The sequence below is a fragment of the Salarias fasciatus genome, chromosome 11 (genome assembly GCF_902148845.1).
Source record: "Salarias fasciatus chromosome 11, fSalaFa1.1, whole genome shotgun sequence".
NCBI classification, from domain to species: Eukaryota; Metazoa; Chordata; class Actinopteri; order Blenniiformes; family Blenniidae; genus Salarias; species Salarias fasciatus.
The window spans coordinates 32,355,159-32,382,120 of NC_043755.1; the positions used below are offsets into that span (position 1 = coordinate 32,355,159).

Consider the following 26,962-nt stretch of genomic DNA (forward strand, 5'->3'; position numbering starts at 1 on the left):
CCCAACAGGATTATGGGAAATGCAGGCGAAGCGTATCTTTTTTTTTCTCCCAACAGAACTACAGTCGCGTACAGGCGCTTATTTAGGCGACGGGCGCAATCTACTGATACTACTATTACAAATATGACTACTACCATGACTAATGCTACCGATAGTACTAATACCATTTCTAAAACTTTTATAATATCTTTTATCATTTCTCTATTTTCTCATATTTTTACTAAAGCCTTAATATTCCAGAAAACTCAACTTTGCTCTCTTTTTTTGAAATAGTCTGCAAAGTTTCAAAGACAAAAAAGAAGTTATACAATAAGCCAAGATAACAATAACAGCCATGAATATTTACTCACTCATTTTGGTCTCACTTGCTTTTATTGCACAGACACCTGTTCAGTAAACTGCTCTCTGAAGTGTTCTTCATGCATTATTCAATATTATGCTGTTTTGCATTCTTGAAATAAGTCCATACAAACTTTACAAACAGCTACAATGACAATAAATCCACATTTAATGCCTCTAAAGAGGAAGGCACTCAGAAGGCTATTATCTCATAATGCAACATTGAGAAGAGTATCACATAAATCTAAATCATGTATCTGGAAAATATAATAAGCCTCACTAAGAAGTCTGTGCTGGCTCTGAACAGGGCTGTCAACGTAAGGCTCAAGGACCGAAACCAGCCTGATAGTGGCTCTCATGCAGTGAAAATGGGAAAATAGCAACAGCTACAGCAAAAAAAAAAAAAAAAAAAAAAAATTGGGCTTTTAACTATATTTTTCAGAAGAAGATTTCATTGAAATTGGCTTCATGTTGAGATTGTAGTCACTTTCTGTGGTTAATGTTTGGTTTTGTGAAAACAGAAATATTTTCCACATGCCACGACAAAGAAAAACTTCCAAGTTTAAATTTACAGATTGTCATGGCTCTTTTCTCCTGGTCCGGTCCACTAAAGATAAAAACGGGTCTGTTTCTGGTCTGAACTTTAGTGTGTTTGACAAGCCCTGCTCTACAGTCTCATTGTATAATTGAATATGAGCAACGTGGGCAGTTAAATTCTCTGAGATTGACAATGGCATGCATGAATTTACAATCAAGAATGAGGTCTTGCAGGATTTTGTAAGTCGGTTCACTCAGTCTTATTGCAAATCAGTAATTACAAAACATGTTCATTCGTTTTAATTATAACAACCAACACTCATTCTAATAATCACATCCATCATAACTTGCATCAGTTTGACAAATGACGCACATTTCCCCTCTGACTTTCACAATCCATTTATGCTTTCTGTAAATATCAACATATTCTAAGTGCATTTGGGGCATAAGCAAAACGGTTAGCTGTTATGAGGTTGTGGTGGAAATTTCTAATGAGTGCATGCTTGACTGTTTTGTAGTGCTTAGATTTATTTGTTATAAATAACCATAGCTCTCACACACTCAGACGTGTGGGGAACTGCGAATGCTTTGTCTAGAATTTACTTTTCGCAGCTTTGTGTCAGTGCTATTCCTGCCTACATGCAGAAATGTGTAGAGAGAATCCTGGAGAGGAACAGGAACAAGTATTAGTAAAGTGTTAGCAGAGGCAGCATAAGGCGTAAAAGCACAAACAATACAACTGGCATCATGTGACCCTCGAGCTACTGCAGGGGCAGCTCTCCATCACAGGCTGTCCTGGAGTCCTGTGAGGTCCACAACGCGTCTGCAACGAAGCGAGGGTGCTCCTGTGGTTTGGGGCAGCAGCATCTCCAGGAGCAGGAACATCTTCACCGTTGCCTGGTGGAGGGTGGACTACCTCACACAGGAGCTGATCTCAGGGATTATTCTGCCCTGTGGCTGGGAGACCAGCTATTGGAGTCAGGATAGTACTGGAAAAGGCTTAGAGTGACTCGCGTGGATCCAGGTAGCTCGCTCTGCTACCTTAAAGACAGTGTGAGTCACCAGCAGGACCTGGTATGGACCTGGCCACCGTCTGGCCTTCTGATCTGAAACAGAGACAGCTCCACAACGTCCACCATCAGGTGGTCACAGGGGTACTCAGGTGGTGGTGAGCAGCATTCTTGATGCCAACTGTAATGGCAATTTTATTTAACAAAGGGCAACGGTGAGCTCTTGGTGGTCTCAATTTATTAAGCTGCGCAGCTGAGAAATCACACGGTCACTAGAGTAACAGGGTGAGTTCTGCCCTCGCAGGGGCGTGCAAGCCTCTAAAAACAATCTGCCACGTTCACTCCCAAAGGCCTTGACTGCACCCAGCCATGAGCTGGACACTAGTGCTGTGACGTTCAATGAACGAGCCGTTTGTTTGAACGGCTCTTTTAAGTGAACGACGAGAGCCGGTTCACAGCTGTCTGAGAGGCGTTCCTTTTTGTAAATTGTCCATGTGTCCTTCACGTGTCTCCTGAGTCCCTTCTGAGCCCAGCTGTCACCGCTGCCTTCATGTGAATGACCGAGTTTCAGTTCTCCGACGCTCACTCCAGTCACCTGAACGCAGCAGCTAGCTAACTAGTGGAGGAGGCAATGACGTAATTCTATACGTCATTGGGAGGAGGAGTGTCTCGAGACCGGAGCGGATCCGGTGTTTTGGAAGAACTGGTTTTCTTATTAATTGGCGACTGGGTTTCTTTCTCGTCCCTTGTTGCCGATAGATGCTAAAAACCAGACAAAAAGCCGTGTCGGACCTTTTCTGAGTCTGATTTCAACATCTGCTGCCAGCAGCAACAGCAGCAGCAGCAGCAGGAAGTGCTAAAGGAATTCAGTCACTAGTTAAGAAGGAAACCAGTTAAATTATAACACCGCATTCATTGCGTTATCAGAGGTTTTAACAATGGAACACCCACACACACACACACACACACACACACACCATAAAATGCCAGCTAAAGGACACGTAGCAGCATTTTGAAGCTCTTTTCTGGGGACAACATGCAAGGTAAGCCACAATGTAATGTGTATCAGAAAAAAACATCTCTTAAATCTGTGTCATTAAACAAATTAAAGCACCAGATAACAACTCATAACTGACAGTAACCGTGTCAGTTGTCAGAAAGTAACGGATTGACTCCACATTAATGAGGCTGATGTATCTAATAGAGTCACGTGACGTTCGTCTGGGAGCCAGTCTTTTGAACGGCTCTTTCAAATGAACGGCTCTTCAGGAACCGGCTCCCTTCAAAGAGCCATAAATCCCAGCACTACTGGACACAGGAAGACTCCCACGAGTGCCGCAGCTGCTACGCTAAGATGATCAGGAAAAGTAAATTCCAGACGAAGCATTCGCGGTTCCCCACACGTCTGAGTGTGTGAGAGCTACGGTTCTTATAACAAATAAATCTAAGCACTACAAAACAGTCAAGCATGCACTCATTACAAATTTCCACCACAACCTCATAACAGCTAACTGTAATTGCCATTACAAGGTTTAGATGAAGGTTTATTGTTTTACTATGACTGCTCCTAGATATATGACGCTAAAGCACAAGACTGTTTCCTGAATGTTGACTGTATAACAATAAAGGGTATTCTATGAACCTTTCAGAGCCAAACAGTTGAAGGTCTCACATGCTCGCACGTGCACACATGTTCTCTCTCTCCCTGCAGATTACAGGTCATTATCACAGGTTAAATACAGACAGACAGGAAGACACACAGGAATCAAACTGCTAATGAGGTTGGACTGTAAGAAAACTCTTAGCAATGAAAACAGAAGTACAGATATTTTAAAGACGCCTTGAATCCCTTGAGATTTTCAGACTAAGTTTAAAAACTGACATTCACACTGTGCCAATTTAGAGACAACAATGAAAGTGGGAGGATACTCGAGTGCCTGGAGGTAACCTGCACATTGGGAGAACATGCAAACCACACAAAGTAAAGCCCCAAGGCGGGACTCCTCCTGAAAAAACACTCAGTGTGGGGAGAAAGCACTAATCACTAATGATCAAAATCACCATCAGAAGGAACGTTCAGCCACATAAACCCAATTTATTAATTCTTTTAATATTTTGTTTTTTTAATAACAAAAATATCACTAACATAATTTTTGTCAGATCATGTATTGATCTCCACTTCAGGTTTGTTAGTTAATCATTGTAGATAGTGAGCTTTATCTTTTGACTGGCGTTGGCCTGTTTAGAGCTCCACAACAGCTTTACTGTCATAAAATACTAAAATAAAGTTAATTTTTGATGGGTCTTGAAAAACGGCAGCATCACGTGTTTGATGATAAAACGTGCACATAAATACAGACCACAAGAGCAGCCTCTCATTCCTCTGCAGTCATCCTCAGCTAAAGGTAAGTGTGCAGTTTGAACTGGAGCATCTATATCACTTTCTTCTTGTGTGCATGAGTGCAAGCTGCTCCAACAACAGGACATATTCCACATCTTTCTTTTGTGCTTTTCATCATTTGCAGTTTTGATTTGATCGTCTTGTTCTGGACCAAAGCAAACTGTGTTTATTCAGTTATAATGAAATACACTCCAATCGTGCCTTTTCTGCTCCTGGTGGGGACAAGCTCAGTTTACACCTATGGTGAGAACATTGTTGTTTTTCCTTCCTTCTTCACTTTATTATTAGTGAAAACATGGGGTACTCGTTCAGCTCCAACGGTATCTTCGTCATTGTCAACTTTATTCAAATCGCACCACTTAAAAACTTCATTTTACAAAATGCTTTGAAGCCGATTGGTATTTCAAAGACACCGACACCCAGGAGTGACTGTAGTAAAAGTGATAAATAAAGAATTTTTTGGAGAAAGGTGCGTATTCTGCGAACAACTCCACTGCAGGCCACGAAAGTGGCGGTGCCCCGGAGTGTGTCAGCCTGCTGGATCTGTGTCCGGGTCTCTGGCTGCACAGCGGCACAGAGAAATAAGCATCAGAAGTTCAAACAGGTGTCAGAGTAGACTGTCTCCGCTGTCTCCCCTCCCCAAAGACCAGCTGATTAAAAGGCAGCTTTCATCCCTCAGCCATCAGGACGCTAAATGCTGCTCTTCACAGACAGCAGGAATGTTTCCATGTTTACAGTCAGAGATCAAGTGCAATCATTTTGATATGCTGTAAATTTGTACACCACTTTCTTCTGACTCAGATTTAAAATTTTTTATTACCTTGTGTTTTATGATGGAATATTTGGTAACACTTTAAGCACCTGGTATAACACATTATAAGTAGTTATAAACACTCATAAATGATCACAATTCTTTATAACTCATTATACAGCATAGGATTAGGGTTAGGGTTAGGGTTTTCTGAATAGTTAGCCCTGCTTTTGATCATCTCTGCTGTTTATAACTCTAGCTACAGGTGTTAATTGGCTTAAATGCTTTATAAATGTACTTTAATGTGTTTAAGGGGGCTTCAAAACAGTGTTACTGATATTTTATACATCGAATGAAAACGTGTCCCTGTTAGTATTTCTTTGTGCCGTGTCTGATGTCACTGTCCACTAGATCGTCTAATACTTTATATACAACTAACAAGGTCAGCATTCAGGGATGAAGGTCTGTACCCATTCGACAAGCTTTGAAATTTAAGTGAATTCAATGAACATCTTATTGATGCAGCTGTTTTTTCAGTGCCTATCAAGGTATTTCCTGATTGATGTTAACTCAATGTGTCTTCCTGCGTGTATCGTGTGTGTTTTAACTGCATCCCAACTGTGTTATTTCCAGAAAATGTGGCCTTGCGTGGAAAAGCAACCCAGTCAAGCCGCTACAACCATGCTCTTGGAGCTGCATACAACGCCATAGATGGAAATCGGAATGCTGCCTGGGTCGCTGGATCGTGCTCGCACAGTAATACAGCGACCAACCCGTGGTGGAGAGTGGATCTGCTGGAGTCCTACATCGTCACATCGATCAGCATCACCAACTTAGACGTACTTGCAGAAAGGCTCGATGGAGCAGAGATCCACATCGGCAACTCTCTGCAGGAAAATGGTGCTGCAAACCCGGTGTAAGTATTCTGACTGACTCACAGGCAACAGGATGAAGGGATCAAAAATGAGCTGAACACTCATTTTACTTCACAGGTCACAATTTTTTGGAGGAAAGAAAAGCTATTTCAACTGTTGCTTTTCCTCCAGACTACCACGTTTTTTGCAAAAATAAATTACAATTAAAAAACCTTTCCTGTTTGTTCTAAAACGCCACAAACAATTAATCGCTGCACTTTGATTGTCGAAACCGTAGAAAGACCTGAAACGTTTGACACAGTGTTTGTCTTGAGATGGGAAAATGCAGGAACTGTTTTTGTTTTGTTTCAGGGTCGCTGCGATAACTCACATCCCAGCTGGACGGACGTTGAAAATAACCTTCACCAAACATGTGGAGGGACGTTATGTGACTGTGGTGCTGCCCGGTCAAGGGAGAGTCCTCGTCTTCTGTGAATTGGAGGTTTACGGCTTCCGTGCACCGACTGGTGAGAAATGCATGACAGTCTATATTTACTTCTAAAGGAACTAACATATTTCTTAAGAGTAGTGGAGACAGCAGGACACTGAGACACAGCCGGGGATATCAGTGATGCTGCCATGACAGTTCAGTATCTAGTTTCTATCAAGTAGCCTCAAAGCCATGCTGAGAGGGTTAAAACATGCATAATGCAACAGCGACAGCAGAAGTTTTATACACATTTCACTGGAGGATTCATTAAAATTGGCTTGATTTTGCAGTTGTAGTAATTTTGATGGTAACTGTTTGGTTTTTCAGTAAATGCAGACATTTTCATCCTGTATACTCTCCCCCACAAAAGACAAAAAAAAATAAATAAATAAATAAAAAAGAAGTTGAAACTGAAAGGTTATTATGACACTATTTTACTGGCCCGGCCGACTCAGGATGGAATTGGGAGCTATGTGACCTGTGAACTAAATTGTGTTTGAGGACCCTGCAACTCCTGTTTCTTGAAAAGTAACCATTTATCAATAAATAACAGCTACAGAACACATCACTTTTCTGATTATACCACGATCTCTGGAGGACGTTGGTTCCATCTGGTGATGAGAATGAGACAACAGGATTGTGAGAGCTTTCTGAATTTAAACCTATTTAAACTGGGGATGCACATATGCTAGTATCAGGTATCAGTCCCGATATGCTATAATCTAAATATTTATTTTCTGAACTATGTGTTGCGTTGTTTTAGTTAAGTATTTACCAAAAGGCTTGAGTGCTGAAGCGTGTTGTTGTTGTTCTTTTATGAAGGAGAGAACTTGGCCCTGCAGGGAAAAGCCACGCAGTCGTCCCTCAAGACCATCGGCCTGGCCTACAACGCCATCGATGGAAACCGAGCCAGCCGCTGGACTCAGGCTTCTTGCTCTTCCACACTTGAGGAAATCAGCCCCTGGTGGCGTCTGGACTTAGGCAAAACCCATCGAGTGTTTTCCGTCAATATAACGAGCTTTTTATCCGCTGAAATCGCCGGAGCTGAAATTCGAATCGGAAATTCTCTCGACCACAACGGCAACAACAACCCGAGGTGATTCACAGACCCCGTTCACACTATCATGTTTCAAGAGGAAACGCTGCTGTCGCCGTGGAGCCACGCCCCCAAAAAGGCAGTGACCCTTGTGTTTGTCCACAGGTGTGCGGTGGTGGAAGACATCCCCCCAGGCTTCACCGAGTCGTTCCAGTGCGGCGGGATGGACGGCCGCTTCGTGAACATCGTCATCCCCGGACGGAGAGCGAGTCTGTCCCTGTGCGAGGTGGAGGTTCACGGGTCCAGGCTGGACTAGGTCCGACCGGGAGGAGGACGGTCTGCGTCACATCGCGACAACAATTTCTAACCCTAACCCTTCAGGTCTGCAAAAATCTGAGACCATCAGGGGGAAAAAAGAACTTCAAAACCTGCTTGAAAAAACAAACTAAATTTATAAAATCCATTCTGTTATGGCAATTAAGGCAAAACACTTTTTTTTTAATGATTGATCCTGTGTTGACATTCATTCATCCATTCATCCATTCATTTGAAGTCAGTTGTATTAAAGAGCCATACATCTATATGAATCCATAATAATGTGGACAAAACCTTCACTGTTTTGTAAATAAGACTGTTTTTATATTTAGTATATAGAAAAGGAAATAAGAAACTATTTTTTTAGCAGTTGGTTGTAAATAATAAAAAAATAGATACTGTTTTCATGCGGTTTGGCCTAAAGTGACTGAAACACTGATAAATGTACATTAAGTTGGTTTGTAGCCGACTGTCTGCTGAATCTAGTTACAAAATAAGATCTTTAAAAAAGTGAGAAGACTTCTGTGATAAAGATTCAAAGCTTCGCACTGCTTTATTAAACATGTACTGTTTGTAAAATGCTGCATATTGTTTGCTTTTGACATTAAAGACTAAAAGAAATTATTTCCACCTGAGAAGAACTATTCATGTAACATAAAGAAGCAACTTCCACGAAAAGAGGCTGAACTTGTTAATTCTGCTGAAGAAATTCTGGCCCATTTTCTTCATTCTCATCAGGACTACAGGAGAAGAACATTTCAGTTTCCTTCTAATTCGTTCATTTAAGAGTTCACTGTATTTTGTCACAGTCTCGGTCTTCATGTATGTCATTTCAGTTTTTGTTAAATATTCAATCGTGAAAACCATTGGCTGATGAACATTGTTCGTCGTCGTCTTCATCACTGAAGTCAACACTGGATGCCTCTCATGCTCATCCCAGCTCTTAGGCTCCTTTTACACATCAACCATTTCAAGTGAAAATGCAAAACTTTTCCAGAAAACATTACTTTTTGAGAACAGCGGCCAAGGTGGAACTTTCTGAGGTCGTGACTCCGTCATCATGTAAACAGACAAAAACGCAAAAACGACACTTTGAGGAAATGTTCAGGCTCCAGGGTAAATCGTCCTTCTGCACATGCTGGACAGCAAAACGGTTTCCTCCAGGGTGTCATGACTCCCAGTCCAGATTCTCCTGGTCCTGGTAGTTTTAGAGTTGACAGTCATATAATAACAACCATCTTGGTGTTCTGTCAATATGAATGTCCGTGTTCTCCCACTGCTAATGTTTAGAGTGGGTTGTTGTCTGCAGCCCTCTACCTATGTAAACTTGAAAGTTTTCTGAAACGAAAGTACAAAAACGACGCCCTCTCACTTGAAATGTCGTCATGTAAACGGGGTCTTACATTTTCTGCTTTCATTTCAGATTTCTTGATGCAATTGGCAGGTCATGCTAACAGACAAGTAAATGTTCATTTGCTGAACTGGAGCCAGATCAAACGAGCGTCTTCAGCTTCCTGGCTCAAGAGCACCGGCATGCTGCAGTACAACCGAAACAACAGCAGCATGAGATTGAAATGCAAAATGCAGGAATGAATCATGTAATTCAATCAAGTGCATAAACTGAATTGTTGGTGTATTTTGCTGAGTCAATTGCATGATGCTCTATGTTCTACAGGATTGTGCAAATTAGAACATTTCAGTATACATGTGATGATAAACATCCAGAAAAAAGCAGCTCTAATGAAAATCAGAGTCTGTGTTGATAAATCACCTGGAAAAGTGACAGTGTGTGCTTGTGAAATTCATTTCGCTGGTATGCGGAAGTGAAACAAGCGTGCGTGGCAGCAAACCAGTGAGGGGTGGAGGAAAAATATGGTTCCTGATGATTGGTTAGAAATGGCTCCACTGGAGTGGAGGTAAAGATAGTGAGGAACATTAAGAAAACAACGGTTAACAGCTGTCGCCGTTTGGGGAAATCTCAGTTGAATCTCTGGACTCCAAGAAGAAAGTGTCTCTTTGTCTGGATTTCCAGGTGACAACATTTCTTCTGGTTTTTGTGGCAGGTTAAATGAGGGAATCTTTATTTCTGATCCTTTACTAGCATGTCGGTTCTTAAAAGGATCATGTGTCGGTTGTTAAACTTGTGGTAAAGTGTTTTTGTCTGAGCTTGTTGAACTCAGCTAATGTTAAATTTTGAGCATTACTCAATGAGGTTTTTAATTCAGAGCAACACAGTGACACATGCATGGTGAGGCTCAATATGAATCAAAAATATTTAAAAAAAATAAGCAAAAGTCTTGTTTCTCCAACAGAATGATGAAACTCAGAGTTTTCCTCCCTCTGCTCCTCCTGGGGACGGTTTCCTGCTACAGTAAGTGTGAACTGAGACATATTTTTCATTTAAAACACCAGGCTGGATCTACCAGCAGTCACAATGGCTCACAGTGGAAATCAAACTGCAATGACTTTACCCTTCCAAACTTCATGTATGGATACAAATGTTGAAACGTGTTACAGCAAATATTTCCAGCTTGATTCAATTAAGTTTTATTCCTATAGTACCAAAAATAACACAGTCACTTCAAGACACTTTAACAGAGGAAAAAAAACAAAACAATTCTATACGAGCAAAGAGAGCAGACGGTGGAAAGAACAAACTCCCGCAGGACCTGCAGAACCAGACTCAGAGGAGATTTTCTGCAGAACCAGACCACTGATGACAGTGGAAAATAAAAGAGTCATATGTTTTATTCTGTACAAAGTGCGACAATCAGCCGGTCCGACGAAACAAAAAGAAAGGTTTATTTTCACCGAGTCGTCTAAATGCAGGCCCTGTTTACACAGCGTTTCAAGTGACAATGCATGGCTTTTCTGTTTCTGTTCCAGAAAAGTTTTGCATTTGCATGGAAACATTTTGAAAACGATGCAGAAATGCTGAAAACAATGTAGTTTTCATGTTGGGCCACTAGAGGGTGCTGATGTTGACACAGTGAAAATATATCAAGCAGTAGCACAAAACCCTGTTTTAACTAAAGAAGTTATATTTTATGAAGCTATGAGATCGTGGACAGGTTTCAGTGTTACTATCTCTGGTTTGTGTGTGTGTGTGTGTGTGTGTTTGTTCTCACAGAAAACGTGGCCTTACGGGGAACAGCGTCCCAGATCAGCCAGTACGACAGCATGTTCGGAGCCGCCTCCAACGCCATCGATGGGAACCGAGCCGCGACCTTCAAGGGCGGGTCCTGCACTCACAGCCGAGAGACGAGGGACCCGTGGTGGAGGGTGGACCTGCTGCGGCCCTACATCGTGACCTCCATCACCGTCACCAACAGAGGAGACTGCTGCGAGCACAGGCTCAACGGGCTGGAGGTCCGCGTGGGAAACGCCACTCTGGAGAGCCCAAAGTGAGACGCAGAGAGATGGTTTTCGAAATCTAGAAAGAATATTTGGGCATTTGAACCTCTGGGAAAACACACTGACTTCTTTTCTTCCTTCTGTTAGGGTCGGTATGATTCCTAAAGCTGGAGCCGGAGAGACAATCACAATGAATTTCACTGAGCAAGTGGAGGGCCGATACGTGACTCTTCTTCTACCTGGTCGAGCAAAGATCCTCACGCTGTGCGAAGTGGAAGTCTACGGATACCCTGCTCCCACTGGTGAGGAACCAACTCAGACCAACCACTTCTACACACTCGCATGCTTAAACTTTGATCATATGGAAGCAAATCCCTCTCCGTATGGGAGAGTCGGTCTGATTTAGAGGCAACAGGTCAGTAGGATCATTAGGAGTATTTTATAGAAACAGTCAAGATATGTCGAGGGTCTTCAATCTGCAAAAAAACTGCTTCCTAAAGTGAGTTAAAGTGAAGGCTTTGCTTTAAATAACTGTTATTGCAGGAGAGAACCTGGCTCTCAAAGGAAAAGCCTCCCAGTCGTCGCTGCACATGTTCAGCTACGCCTTCAACGCCATCGACGGCAATCGTGACACCAAGTTTGAACGCGGATCCTGCAGTCAGACGGCCAATGAAATCAGCCCCTGGTGGCGGCTGGACCTCCGGAAAACACACAAAATCTTTACTGTTAAGGTCGTCAACCAGGAGTCTAACCCGCAACAACTGGACGGGGCCGGGATCTACATCGGGGACTCTCTTGAGAACGGAGGCAACCGTAATCCCAGGTGCTCCACCGCTTGCCTCTCTCTCTGTAGATATCTGCAGCTGTGCTTCAAACATTCGGTAGAATGGGCTGTCGTCTGCAAAGGCTTGTTGTCTGATCCCACATCTCTCCAAACTGGTCCCGATGGAGACGGATCCACTTGTTCCACCTCTAACACCACTTGGTGTTTTCTTTCTCTGTCTTCAGGTGTGCAGTCATCTTAGAAATGGAGGCGGGTGAATTGGTTGAGTTCAACTGCAATGGGATGGAGGGCCGCTACGTCAGCATCGTCATCCCGGACAGGGAGGGCTCCCTGGTGCTGTGCGAGGTGGAGGTGTACGGCTCGCCGCTGGATTAGAGTCAAACGGAACACCAGTGTGCCGAGCCGTTAATATGGCGGCACGTAAAACCTCAGCCTCGGTTTTACTCATGAACTTTGATGCTAAATGCTCCTGGTCATCAGGTCAATACGGCTCATCCTGTTCAGTCACCCACCTGTCAGCTCAAGTCTCAGTGTTGTTTTTAATAAACAGCCGTTTCTTTTGAGGAGTAACTCTCGTCCATGTCTTCCTTGTGACTTTCACACCCCGCAGTGGATTCAACCTGAGGAGGGCCGCTTTATGTTTGACAGCTCTGCTCTCATGTGAACAAGTACAAAAATGGAAAAATCAGCTCAAGATTTAACATAAAAAAACAAACAAATCAGTTTGTATATCGAGTGATTGTATCGCAGAATTTGAGTGAAGAATGTGACGTTCCTCAAAAACTATTAATGATCTTTAAACATGTTGATCATATATAATAAACTGATTTTTTTTTTTTTAAATGTAATTTTTCAACACAGTTTTTGCGTCAGTGTATTAATAATCCAGAGAACAGGAAACTTTTCATGTCAGGTTGCCAGATGAAGGTGAAAAAAAGAAGTCAACAGACAAAACTAAAAATCTGGAACACCAGAGACAGAGGGTGGACACAAATCTAAGAGTCAAACAGAGGAGATGAAAAGCTGCGAAGAGAGAAGAAAACACCTGAATTGACACAAAATAGGTTCTTGGGCAACACAAAGACGAGTGAAGACACGACGACACACTGATGTGCCATTTATATGAGAATGTTTTCATCTGAAAACACGAAACTCCTGCTGCGTTTTGAACTAATGTAATTTATCCCCTGGTTTTGGTTTTGCACTGCCTGAATGTAAAATATGCAAACATATCAAGAGTCTGGGTTGAAATCAAGGTCTGTACGTCTGATTCTCATCCTGGTCACAATGAATATCTGTTGATAGGAATCAGATTTGTGTGACGGCCTCTTTAACAGATAACTCAGAAGTGAACAAAAACACATCGCTGATCCAAACACGAGGGAGGAACAGCAGAACGCTGTCAGGAACAGAGCAGTAAAGGATGTCACTTTACACAACTCTCCAAACCGATCAACCCGGAAACATCCTGGGACATTTTTCAAATGTAGTTCTGTCAAATTAAAAGATCACTACAGCAGCTGCATGAAGAAATGTTTTGAGTTTTGTTGATTTAGCCGTCCGTGTCCATGCAGAAGACTCGTTGGCATTGCTGCATACGATCAGTCGGTTGTAAAGCAGTGTCACCCTGCTGGATCAACGGCCCGGTCGATTCAACAAAGTGAGGATGACATCAAACATCTGTGACTAAGATTTCTTTGTTTTCCTGCTGCAGGCGTGCTTACAGAGAGAGAGCATTGTGACATTCACATATTGCCATGAGACTGCTAGAGAGGCAAACTGCACAAACATCACTTTATTGTTGCGCAGAACAAAAACATAGAAAAACCAACCGTGTGACTAACGACTTGTTTTCACTGGAAAGACACGCAAACGAGGCCAGTCCTTTCAAAATAAAAGCTCAACTCTTTGAACATTTCTCCCAAATACATCCAAGTTTAAATTGCATCATCAACAACACAGTGAACTTCTTGGAGCGCATGTGAAAAAGTTAAGAACAGAGAAGTTTGTAATGTTGAAACATCCAGATGGTGTTTCAAAAATTAAGGAGAAGTTTAACGGAGAGGCCAAACCGAGTCAAGAAAAATAAGGAAAAAAAGCACATTTCATGTTCACACTTGGCTTTACTCATCACTGGCTTTACTCACTGAACATCTTATTAACCAGTAGCAGCGAGTGAGAAAAGTTGTGTTTCCATGGAGAGGGAAGAGTGTTTCTTCAAGAGTTCCATCCTGGAAGTGTTCTTCAAGGTTTGGTGTTTGTCAGTCTTAAACTTCTTCCTGCTGGTGAGACGCCGGCTGTGAGGACGCGGCCTTCTTTCCTCTTCATGTCTCGTCCGCTAATCGCTGCCAACAACTTCTCAACGGACATTATTGAAATAAAACTTTCCGCTTAGATCGACAACTTAATTAAACGTCGATATGATGGTGTGCGGTACGATACGCACATTTCAGAGGTCTGACTGAACCGAGATGATTTGTGTTTCTGTGTGCCGATCGAGCCTCGAACACTAAAATGACAATATGAAAGAAATGTCAGCAAACATGGTTTGTTTAGCAGTTTATCACATTTTATCTCAAGTTGTGCAGTCGGACTTCTAAGTGCTATTAAAACTTTGTTCATAGTCAAATGTAAACTTGATTGATAAAAACGTATTCACCTTTCAGAAGGTGATCTAATACCTGGCCCCGGGTCCACTGGAGCGCACAGTAAACTAAAAAAATTCTGATTTAAATTTCTTCTCTTTAACTCTGGAAGCTTGGAAACAGGAATCCTGAGTTCTGACTTCAACCGGGAAGCTGTGAAACCAGATTTCTGACCAAAGCCGGGTTGAGTCGGGGGTTGAACTTGGGGGTCTGTTCATGTGGGGTTTGCATGTTGTCCCTGACACACACACACACACACACACACACTCTCTGCAGTGAGGTGAGGGCGGTGACCACTACAACACCGTGTTAAGCAACAACTTTGAGTAACACTTAATATTTTGTTCACGTTCTTTAAAGTTGAGCAACGAGCTCCGGGTTGTTGGGAAATCACCGAACGTCAGTGAAATTCGGTGAAAATGGCTCGGTTTACCGGCCGGACATCAAAATGAGGCATGAAAAACAACAGTCCATTTCTCTGGAAAGGGAAGTGAAAGAAGCGTGCACGGCAGAAGAGCGGCGAGCCGCGATTGGACGGAGCGGAGGAGCAGTCGGGCGTGGTGATTGGCCGAAGAGGCCGGGCCGGCGTGGAGGTGAAGATGGAGACGCTCAATAAGAGAAAGACGGATCGACTCGTTCATCCAAACACGCCGAGGAGGTTTTCGGTTCTTCTCAAATCTTGGGACTCCGAGAAGAAAGCGGCGGCTGCTTTGTCCGGATCTCCAGGTGACACACTTCAAGTCTTACTTTACAAAAGATCCTCTGAGAACTCGGTTTCTTTTTGTACCCAGTTCTTGGTTTTTCAGAGTTTAGACTTTGAATGAATCAAACATTGCAAAACAAGAGCTCAAACTTACATGTGTTCACAGCTGTTTTTCACGTCTACCACTTTTTCCTCGAGACAGCGTTATACTTCAAACTTCATGTGAGTTTTAGTTTGAATGTTTGTAACCTCAGATGTTCATCAGAAACGTTTCAGATCTAAAAAGAAAAAGAGAACTGCTGTCATGAATATCAGCACAAAACCGAGTCTCACTTTTATTTTATGCAACAGATACACTGATGTTACGGAGTGGCTGACAGCATTAGAGACTAAAACATTTCAGATGAAACGACGAGCATCCCTCCATACTGCCACTCAGTCAGCTCAGCAGCCAGGAGTGTCAGACAGTGACAGGTGGAATGATACCAGGAAAAGTTAGAAAGTGTCAATAAAATACCATTGAAATTAAAAAGGATCAACAAACTACCATCAGTAGTAAAAAGCATCAATAAAGCTGCAGCCTCTGGTGCTGAGTGCATCTCTAAAAGAAAAAAAACAAACTTATTCGAACCCGTCATCTGCTTTACATTACAATAATAACAGAAACAGTTTCTCCATCACTGCAGCTCTGGATCTGTGAGTGACGGACAGTCGTCCATGCATTTCTATAATATGAGCAATAAGAGAAAAAAACAGTGGTCCTCATGATGCTCTAACCACCGGAATGCGTCTCCTTCAGTTGAATCTCCCGTCAGAGCCGTCTGCACATTAAACATGTCAGGTTTTGTCTGGACTCTCTCCAGCAGGATGAAGAAACTCGGGGTTTTAATCCTCCTCCTCCTCACTGGGACGGCCTCCACTGACCGTAAGTGAACTGACACTTCCTGACATGCCACCCTGCTCACAGGTGATAAAATACCGTTTACCTCTATTCACACCTGAGGCTCTGCAGCTTCGCTTTCACACAAGAATCCCACCTGCTTTTAAGACTGACACATGAATGAAGTTATAATAACAGAAGGCACAAAGTCTGGTAGTTCTGAACACAGTGAAAGTGATATTTTGCTTCTGCAGCAGTTAAACCAACATCTCTAAATGTCACAACACTAAAGGAGTTCCTCTTTTTAAACTCAGCTCAACCTTTTTAAAGTTAAGACAACTAGTGATAGCGAGGGCCCAGCCGACCAGAAGCAAATCCTCGGTCCACCTCGACAGGTACACAGAAAATACAGTCTCACACGCACATATACACTCATTCATCTCCAGTGGGCCTGGACTGGTAAAAAAAAAAAAAAATATATATATATATATATATATATATATATTCTGACAGCCATAATAACCTTTAAATTTAAAGTTTATCTTTGTTGTGGCACAGAATATAATGAAATGTCAATATTTTCACAAAACTAGACAATTACTACAGAGAACAATCTCAACATAGACAAATTAAAATTAAAACTTCTGGCGTAAAACTAAATGAAATAATCTAAAAACATCTCCCACAGGGTGAGTTTGAAAAATCTCCCATAATGCAACAGCTTTAGGAGAAGTTTTCCAGACGTTTCACTGCATTTTTTCCACCACATTTAAATAAAATGGGCTTTATGTTGAGATTCTAGTCAGTTTCCACTGCAGTTGTTTGGTTTTGTGGAAAAATAAACATTGTCAAAGAAAACCTTAAAAGAAACTGTCTGGCAGTGGACTGCTGCACTGCAGTGAGGTTCAAACCCGAATCCGAATCTTTCTGCCTTCAGTTTCCCTTTTGTAAGTTTTATCCGTTTCCCTGCATGCAATCCGCCTCTTTCTCAGAGAACCTGGCCCTCCGTGGGAAGGCGACCCAGGCGCACCGCTTCGAACACGTGTTCGGCGCCGCCGACAGCGCCATCGACGGGAACCGTGACTCCAACTACAACAAGGGCTCGTGCACACACACCGTGAAAATGGCCGACCCGTGGTGGAGGCTGGACCTGCTGCAGACCTACGTGGTCACCGCCGTCGTCATCACCAACCGGCAGGACTGCTGCAAAGTCAGGCTCAACGGGCTGCAGGTCCGGATCGGGAACTCCAAGGCCGACAACGGCCTGACGAACCCCACGTAAGCGACCTGGACAAGGTTTAAGGAAAGTCGACAGCAATTCTGTGTATAGGTTTTGTTCGGACGTCCTTCGGACCCCTGCAGGGTGTTTCTGTCTCGGCGACGCGGTGAAGACTTTAACCCTCTCTGTCTCCGCCAGGGTTGGTAAATTTCCTCTCGCTACGGATGAGACGATCGTTAAAAATTTCACCGAGCGGGTGGAGGGACGCTACGTCACTTTGGTTCTCGCCGGTCACAATGAGTTCCTGACCGTCTGCGAAGTGGAAGTCTACGGTTACCCTGCTCCAACGGGTGAGGTCTGATCGAGAAAAAAAAAACAATGTTCAGAATATCAACCGGAGATGTGTTGTAGTGATGCTCACACACATTCAGGTGTCAGTCAGAGACACTCACATGCTCCCTCTGCAGGAGAAAACCTGGCGCTGAAGGGAAAAGCCTCCCAGTCCTCACTGCACTCGTTCGGCCTCGCCTACAACGCGATCGACGGGAACCGCGACACCCGGTGGGAACACGGCTCCTGCAGTCAGACAGACCACGAACTCAACCCCTGGTGGCGACTGGATCTTGGCAAAACGCACAAAGTGTTTTCTGTTAAGGTCACAAGCCAGGAATCGAACCCGGAACGACTCCACGGAGCCGAGATCCACATCGGAGACTCTCCGGAAAACGACGGCAACACCAACGCCAGGTACTCCCATCGCTGGCGTCCAGACTGAAACGTTTAATTTGAAGAGTCAACCTTGAGGCTTGAATCGTTTCCTCCGCCAGGTGTGGGGTGATCAGCAAACTGGAGGCGGGAGCAGTCGCCGAGTTCCAGTGCAACGGGATGGACGGCCGCTACGTGATCATCATCATCCCCGACCGGGAGGAGTTCCTGACGCTGTGCGAGGTGGAGGTGTACGGCTCGCCGCTGGACTAGATCAAACTCCTCATCTTTGTTGTAAAGGAGCACTAGAGGTCATGCCTCTGTTGAACACCAGGCGGTGCTGTTGAGCCGCCTTCATCTGTCTTTAGTATCGTTGCAGCATTCCGGATTAGATCCAGTTGGTAAATGTTATAAACCAGATTAAACTATTGCGGTGAACCAGGTCTCCTCTGAATTACTCACTACTCCGCCTTGTGGTGAAAATCTGTACTACAAGACCAAAATAGCATCGAATTGAAAAACTTGTGAACTTTTTAATAAAGCACTCAAGATGTATGTGTTTCAATCGAGGTGATAAATTTGAAGATGAGCTGCCGTTGACTCCACTCAGCCCGTTACACTTATAAATTTTAAAGAGATTAAATGGAAACTTGATTTGACAGTTCTGTTTTCATCATAAATCTGACAGACCAGAGGAAGTACAGGCGATCTGCACTGGGATCCTGTAAAAAGGGGGTAAATCACCACTGCTTCGTCACGGGAGATGAGGAAAGCTGCGTTCACATCGTCACCGATCGAGAGATCAGGTTACTCTCTTCACATCAAGTGGTCAGATTGAAGACGACCTCATTCAGTTGGAGGATCAGTCCCATAATGCCTTTGGGCTGTGCACCTGATAGATGTATTGTCACCATTTAACCTGGTGTTGTTTTAACTCCAATACAGACTGGTCATGCTTTGCCATCACTTCTGATTCTATGCTTTTCCCCTCCAGACTTGCACGTTGAAGGCTACAAAATACAGGATATTGGAGGGTTTTTAGACATTTCAATAAAATTTGTACTACTGCTTTTCTAATGTCTCAAATTTTTCTTCCAAGTTTTTAACTGAGTTTTCTCAACAAGTATCTTGCTCTGAAACGGGAATATTTGTGTAAAAATAAGCATTTAAGGAATAGTTTGCCACAATTTTAAACTCCCAACTCAATCAAATTAGAATGTATGCAGCTAGTAAAGCAAGCAACAGTCGAGAAAAACACCAGGAAAAAACTTCAGTGACGCTGACCTTTCCATTAAAAACAAAGAAAGCAACGGCGTTCATGGCAAATACTTTATTTTTTTTCAAAATACAGACAAAATAGACAAATATTATAAAAGACATCTGAAACACACCGAGGGCTGCAACGGGAACAAAACGGTTCCTGTCAAAGTGTTTGTTTTTTCGCCGTAACAGCAGCTCCAGTCCTGACGAGACCGGACGAGCACAGCCAGTCTTCCAACAGACACAAGAACCACGTCTTCAAAAGGCCATCTCACCACTTCTGTAACCTCAGCTCCATCAAACCCGTGCCCAATACTGATGGAGAAAATACCGGAGCTTAAAGCATTCAGAGAGAATCCGCAGCGCGCTCGTGTTTGTCTCACAGTGATGAAGACGGATCCAGCAGATCGTCTTCATCACATGAGTACACAGTCTGTTCAGCGAGCCGGGAGGAAATCACTGCAGCTGAGTTTTCATGCTGGATGCACTTCCTGTGCTCCACCAGAGGGGGGCAGACAGCCTCACCAGATCGATCTGGCCTCATCAGGGAAACAGGACACACTGCAAACTTCCCCACACCGAGATCAACATGTCAAAAAAAAAAAAACACACACACTGCAGAAAACAGAAGGAGATCAGTGTTTCCACGCTCGACGCAGACAGAGCTCTGCAAACTCTGAATTTTAAGAAGGAAAGAAGTGTGAGATTTAATAGGTGGCTAAAATGATGACCCTAAATATTTCAGAAGCATCAGTCAGTGGTGGAGGAAAGAGAAAGAAAGAACACTGACATTCAAAAGAGCGACTGCTATAACAACTACATTAATACTGTCGGCTTCAGCTTCAGGGACTGATCATGAATCTATACTGCAATACTTAATATTACTGCATGAAGCTCGTTGACCTGGATACCATATTTTCTAGACGATAAGCCGAATCTGTCCCTAGAAAAAAAAAAATCTGTCACAAGTAATGAAAAATAAGTGCAGGACATTTTTTTTTTTTTTATGATACCCACATTCTGTAACCGTTATGAACAGAAGAGCCTTTTAGTGACTTTTCACCAAGTCAGGTTTAACTGAAGCCACAAAACACGTTTAACCTTGAAAATGAGGCGAACGCAGCTGCTGAGGTTTCATTTAAAGCTTTGATATTCTCAAAAAATCTGTATCTGACATGCATTTAATGAACATTTCATTACATCTGATCCGTTTATGTACCTGATTTCAGCAGTTTCTCTGTTTTCAGTATTTCTTTGGGCTGATGATGAAGGTCAAAGTTTCTTTATTAGCACAGAGTCTCCAACAACAATGAATAACCTGGAAAATATGTCAGCTTTCATCAATGAAATGAATAAAGTTATTGCGCAGAAAATCCAAAGTTTTCCATTTAAGTTGTTTTAACTAATTTGGATCTTTATATCCAGCCTTGCATGTTTTTTTTCTCGCATTCAAATTTTTTTCTTTGAAAGTCATTTCAGGGGTTTTTGTTGTCATTCTTCCCATGTCTCATGGTTTTCACTACTTTTCCCAGTTTTACTCATAGTTGTTTCTTTTTTAAATCCTCTTTCAGGCGAGAGATAAGAGTGTTATTGACAATTACTTGATTGACTTTGTAAACATTACAAAAACAGGCAGCATTCGGTTGTCATACAGCGACATCTAGAGGTTGCAGAAGGTGTTTACCCATATATTATGATATAAGAGTCCCTTCTTCACACGTCACATTATCAGGAAATAAATCAAGTGAGCCTTACAGTCTGGGAAATGAGGTAAATGCTTGTTGGTGTGTTCAGAATATTTAGTGAAAATGAATATTTGAGGTTCTGCTCACTATTTTATGGGATTTTTGCCATGAAGTTCACATCATAACCATCATACTGAAGACGTTTTGCAGCTCCAGATCGTTGTTTACCTGCGTGGTGACTGCAGTACGTTACACCGATCTCCAGGTCGGATCAACAGGGGAGGTTGCTCCAGAAAAGACAATCCAGCATGAAAACGTGAAAACCACCAACATCATCAGGAAACTGGTCATTTTTCTGCCACACAACACAGGCACTCTCATCTCAATCAATTCATCATATTTTCTAAACCGTCTGCAACAGAAAGAACTGCTACTCTTCACATAAAAGTCACTGCTACGACGAGTCGGCGGCCACAGAACTGACACGGTTCTCGTTTTACTAAGAAATCGTCTCTTGTTGCTACGGCACCCTTGAAAACGCAGCTGCGATCACTAGACTTCCTTTGGCAACAGACAATAATCAAAAAAGCACAGAGAACCTTTTAAAGGTCGTACAAAAACAAAGGCCTTTTACAAAACAGGGGAAAAACCCTGCTGTAGGCGGGCAGCTTGGAGCAAATCTATTGGCTTTGTTTACGATGTTTGGCCCCAAAACTACGAGTGGATCCAGAACAAAACCTCAAATTCAGTCCAAGATCAGTAATGCTGAATGGCATGGATTTAAAAAAGACTAAAAACTCTTAAAACACGGTTGAGTTTGCATAAAAGTTTTCACACAAATAAATTATAGAAAGTGTAACGACTGAAAACACTGCGGAGGCGGAGGAAGCCGGCGCCGGTGGAGTATTGCTTCACAGTGTGAGGACAGCGCCACCGCTCGCTCCCGCCAGACAAACCTCCGCTTCGCTGGAAATGAAAACCAGACGGAGGCGGAGCTACGGCGGCGTCACTGGGAAAGCCTTCAAGGTCAACAACAGAACAGGGGGAGGCCACTCCGACAACTTGGCAGAAATGTCTCGACGCCGTCGACCGAACCACGCGATGAAAAAACTGAATCTCTGGGCGACTGAAATTTCTGAGAATGAGGAAAAAAACTGCAGCAACGGCAGAAAAGAACCAAACAGATCAGAGATGAGGAGAAGTTTGGGTCCAGAGATGTTATCTGAGCTCTCTGGAGGCTTTGGGGACTCGGAGCACTTTGTAAATGTCGTTGGCGAACACGGTGGTGAAGTGCGGCCGGGAGTTCCTGGTGATGTGCGAGCAGAGCGGCACTTTACCGGCGTTCTGCGGATCCTCGATGTCCCAGATCTCCGGCATGCTGCAGCCGGGCCTGTCGGGGGAGGGAAGAGGAGGAGGATGAGCAGAGCGGCCATCGCAGGCCGGAGCCGGGGTCTGCAGAGGGGGTACCTGGTTCTCCGGGTGCACCAGGAGTCCTCCAGAACGAAGAAGTCCACTCCCAGCCTCATCAGGTTCCTCTTCACCGTCTCTCCCGACATGCGGCTGTACATGGAGTACACCAGCTTGGTCCTCTCCCTGTAACAGATCAGTACAGTCCCACTTCACACCGCAATGAGACACTCCGTTCAACCCCACCGGCAGCACTGAGACCGACCTCAGACCGGCGTCCTCGTAGTGCGGGTGGTTGACGATGGGCCGGCCGGTGGACAGCTTCACGCTGGCCATGGTGGGCATGGCGCCGGCAAACACAGAATCTGACGGACGGCGGGAAACACACCCGTTATTCAAACTCTCATGTCGCGGCGGCAGAAGGAAAGAAAAGCGCGGCATGCAGAGCGTTCCCGTTCGCGTTCGTCAGACTCTAGATGCGAGATGAATCCGCCCCTCCTTCCCGCAGAACTCGGCTGCTGTGTGTTCCGCCGCTCTGGGGAACTCCGGCAGCCGGCGGCGCTCGGAGCACAGCCAGCCGCCGTAAATATTTTATGATGTGATAAAAGCTGGGCAGTAAACATAATCTCGCCGTTAAGCGTTTGTGATCATCCTAATCACGGCGCTGCGGAGGACGACGCCACTCGCCGGCCGGGGTGTTGTCCTGGATCCAGTCCAGCAGCTCCTCCTGCGGCAGGTTGCTGAACTCGCCGATGATCCCCCACTGCGCCTGCAGGTTGGAAACCCCCTGCAGCGCCATGACGGCCAGCACCGCCACCACCGCCGCCTGGTGCCTGAACCGCTCCCCGATCCAGCCGAACAGCTGGGGAGAGGACGGAGAGACGGCGCGCTGAAGCGGGCGGCGAGCGTCCGGAACAGGAAGTGAGGCTCCGGGACGGAAACGCACCTGCTTGGAGCAGAGCAGCGACGCCATGATGCACATGTGCGGCGTCAGGAAGAGCTTGAGGCGCATGATGAGGACGGCGAGGACGGTGAAGGCCAGCAGCTGCAGGCTGTGGTACACCATCTGCAGAACACACACACACACACACTGATCCAACGTGACAGGAAGCCCCGTGAGGGAAACCTTTCAGCAGGTCAATTCAGACACACGTCAAACTCTAAACCAGGGTTGTCCAAAGTGGGTCCTGGAGGGCCGCAGCCCTGCATGTCCTCCACGTCTCCCTGCTTCAACCCACCTGAATCTCATGATGATTCATGCCCAAGTCCAGCAGAAAGCCAGATAACGAGCCTCACTGCACTCAGCTGTGCTGTAACTTGTAACTTCTGTAACTTGTTGCGATGACAATAAAGGCTATTCTGATTCTATTCCGATTCCGATTATCTTTGAAACATTACATTTAAATTCGACTGCTGCTTTTCTTCTTCACACTAAATGGAAAAAAGGAAGAGAACATCAAAACCATTTAGGACTTAAAGCCATCAAATGAACTCTTGAGGTTAAAGGTTAAAAGTCGAACTGTTGCACTTCACTAAGCTGAAGCTGGTTTTTCAGGCGTCTGTTTCTCGTGGCCACGGCGGTCTAGAGGTTCAACCAGCGGATCTGGGGTCGGGAGTTTGTAGAGTCGAATTCCACAGCGGAGCGGTCACCATGGGCAGACCCTGACCTTTGACCCCCACCAGATCCCCGGAGCACATTAATGTTTCTATGCACCACATCCTGGACACAGGATGGCTCCATGCTTCAGTTTTTCACATTTTTACTAACATTTCTAAAACTTTTACTATGGAGTGCAATGCATCAAATATTCTGTTTAAAAACAAGAATCCGGTCCACTGTGGACTAAAGCTGGCAACAAAACGTGTGAAAAGTGAAGTTCTTGAGTTCTGCAGTGGAATAATTGTGGCTTCACAGTCAAGAGATGCCGGCTTATAAAAAAAAAAGAAGAAAAAAAAAAAGACGTGACTGCTCATTTTAAAGCAGATCATTTGTTGCGCTGCTCTGACTGCAGCTATAATCACTTCAGAGGTTTCTCCCTCCAGTCGGGAGCGATCTGAACCCTGAGCTGCGACCGCCGGACCCGCTGCATAACCGCATTTACGCCACGCTTTGATGTGAGGAGTGTTTTCCTTCAGGAGGGCTTCTTCTCCGGCGACAGAGAGGCGGTTACTCTCGGAAACATTAAAGCCGTTATGTGAAGAAACCTGGCTGCACTCCGGCTGGAGGGTGAACGTCTGAGCGCCTCGCGGCCCGGGGACACGGAGCGGCTGGGAGCGAGCTGACAAGAGGCGGCCCGGCGGGATTTCACAGCGGAAAGGAAGCCGCCTTTCATTTCTTAGTAATGAGAAAAGGGATGAAAATCACTTAGGGACGCGGCGACCGAGCAGACTTCACCGTGCTGCAGAATATCTAATCAAATATAACAGGTCCGCAAAACCACAGCCAAAGAAAGAAAGAAAGAAAGAAAGAAGGGCCTCACGTTTATGCGGAGGTGTTACTGAGATCAGATCTGCACGTATTTTTAACATCAACCAGATGAAAAGTGGTTTTTCTCACCTCTCCCTTCGCAGCGATTTCAGACCTGCAGTGGAGAATAAAGAGAAATACATGAACTGAGCGGCCTGAAACAGAGGAGCATCGCTGATAAATAATATAGAAATATTATGAACTGTGTAGAAACAACAATAGGAACCAACACATTCATAGCAACTACCCACAATGCAACATCTACAGCAGACGTTTCTGGGACACTTCACTGTATTTCACATCAGAAGGCTTCATCAAAGTTGGTTTTATGTTGTGATTATTGTCATTTTCAGTGTTTATTGTTTGGTTAAAGGTTGACTGGTTTGAATCTTTGGGGTCACAACTTGTAGCAGATCAAACAGGAAGTTCACAATTTGCTCCCAGGAAGCAGCTGAAAACGTTAAAGTAGCAGCTTTTAAAATTTGTGTAGTTGCACTTCTGTGCACTGGGTGGCGGTAATGAGCGCTGCTCCAGCTGTCAGTGAACTCCTGAATGAGCCTCTTGAGTTCATCATTCAGCGTGCAGGAGAGGCTCAGTGCTGGATTTAAGAGGCTGCTCAGGCTGGAGTTTTCTGGTTTCCATAGCGACAGCACAGCAAGAAATCAATAGCGCTGATCATGAGCGTCGTCGTCTTTAATTAGCCAATCTGATTTATTTCTTTCAACCTTGAATCTCAGCCACATCAGTCCGGACAGCAAGTCTCACCCTGCGGCTTCATCGGCGTCGTCCATCTTGGTTTCCCCTCCGAGCCTCAGGGTTCGGACGACGTCCTGGACCGTCTGCGGAGGACGAGGGAACATTTCAGCTCGGAGGAAATTGTTTTCCAATGAGGAGCTCTCGCCAGCAGCTTGGCCGCGTAGCGCACGCCATGCTTTGTCAAATCAATTCATGTATTCTTAGCCTAGCGTGGGCAGAACGTAACAAGATTAAACTACAGAAAAAGAGCAGCTCCTTTAATATTTCCTTTTCTGATGTTCCTTCCCTGAAAGTGTTACAAGTGACAGGAATCAGGAGAGAATCTCCTCACTATTCTTCCCTTTTGTCAGCTTAAACCTCCATCTGGATCGGCTATTCCCTCTGCAGAGGAATGCAAGTTTGACACTGAAATGAAGGTAAACATACATTTATAGGTACAAATGTAGTTTAATACAGAGACTCACCTTCGCAGCAATGAGAGCGACGACCAGGACGTTGATGGGCAGCAGCAGCGTTTTAAGGTAACGAACAGGAGTCTGAGAGAGCGAGCGAGAGAAACAGAGAGAGAGCGAGAGCAAGAGAGAGAGAGCGAGAGGAAGAATGAGCGAGGTCAACAGGTACTCACCTCATCTACACATTCACAACACTGATTGATTTATACAGCGACTCACGCACAAGGTGAACGGAATTTAAGAGGCTTTGCAAAAAGGGAAAACGCTGTGAGATGAAATTCAAGGTAAATATGAAGGACTGAAGAAGGTTAGTGAGGAAATATAAAGATACAGAAGAGGACAAATCGATGATTAAAACAATGCTTCCATCATAGCAACAGTTAGCAAATAGATAGCAAATATCAGAAACCAGCTCAAATCAAACCTGCCAATAAAAGCACCGAACAATAAACACATTTACATATTTTCTTCTTCTTGTGTTTATGGGTTCATTAACAGCTGTCCAGTACTTTTCAGATCAAATGATCTCGTTCCTCTTCCTGGAAAAACACCGTAAATGTTTGATGAGTGGCGATACATCAGTTTCTGTCATCACGACACACATCAGCAGAACCGTCAGCATCCTCTCGCTTCAGCACCTCCTTTTCTAAAGTTTCCCTGACAGCAGCGACACTCTGATGCTGCGACTTCCTGCGGCCGCCGCTCACACCGCCTCACAGCAGGCGAGAGACGCTACCGGACAGAACCCTTCAACCGTTTCCACGCCGGGCGGAACCTCACCTCCATCTCCATGAAGTCGAACTCGGCGGCGCAGGTGTACATCAGGGTGTGGAAGTCGTTGTAGCTGGTGAACTTGGACTTGATGAGTCCGCTGATGTGAGCCTGGAGGAGAGACGTTCGGAGTTTAACGAT

General features: G+C 44.4%; 2 protein-coding genes across 4 annotated transcripts in view; one reads left to right on the plus strand and one right to left on the minus strand.

The window, feature by feature from the left end:
- Window positions 1–4,582: 4,582 nt before the first annotated feature.
- Window positions 4,583–19,097, plus strand: LOC115397261 (uncharacterized). Its single transcript, XM_030103490.1, has 16 exons — window positions 4,583–4,607; window positions 5,672–5,954; window positions 6,265–6,419; window positions 7,205–7,478; window positions 7,584–7,718; window positions 9,628–9,765; window positions 10,046–10,104; window positions 10,864–11,106; window positions 11,868–11,910; window positions 12,096–12,244; window positions 15,140–15,242; window positions 16,086–16,144; window positions 17,092–17,377; window positions 17,517–17,668; window positions 17,786–18,065; window positions 18,146–19,097. Exons 1-16 carry the CDS (start codon window positions 4,583–4,585, stop codon window positions 18,294–18,296), a joined length of 2,535 nt encoding a protein of 844 aa, XP_029959350.1. The 3' UTR covers window positions 18,297–19,097.
- A 241-nt stretch (window positions 19,098–19,338) lies between these two features.
- The window catches only part of dpy19l1l (dpy-19-like 1, like (H. sapiens)), a 30,273-nt gene continuing 22,649 nt past the window's right edge, over window positions 19,339–26,962 (minus strand). Inside the window, exons 14-23 of one of the 3 annotated variants that reach the window (XM_030102349.1) lie at window positions 26,831–26,932; window positions 26,274–26,348; window positions 26,063–26,134; window positions 25,608–25,681; window positions 24,933–24,957; window positions 23,322–23,441; window positions 23,063–23,237; window positions 22,641–22,740; window positions 22,436–22,561; window positions 19,339–22,358 (exon numbers count right to left, since the gene is read on the minus strand). In XM_030102349.1, the coding sequence (XP_029958209.1) occupies window positions 22,187–22,358; window positions 22,436–22,561; window positions 22,641–22,740; window positions 23,063–23,237; window positions 23,322–23,441; window positions 24,933–24,957; window positions 25,608–25,681; window positions 26,063–26,134; window positions 26,274–26,348; window positions 26,831–26,932 (1,041 nt within the window). In that variant the 3' untranslated portion in view covers window positions 19,339–22,186. Of the gene's footprint in view, window positions 22,359–22,435; window positions 22,562–22,640; window positions 22,741–23,062; window positions 23,238–23,321; window positions 23,442–24,932; window positions 24,958–25,607; window positions 25,682–26,062; window positions 26,135–26,273; window positions 26,349–26,830; window positions 26,933–26,962 lie in introns of those variants that run through there. The other 2 variants (XM_030102351.1, XR_003932384.1) reach the window with 2 other exon arrangements.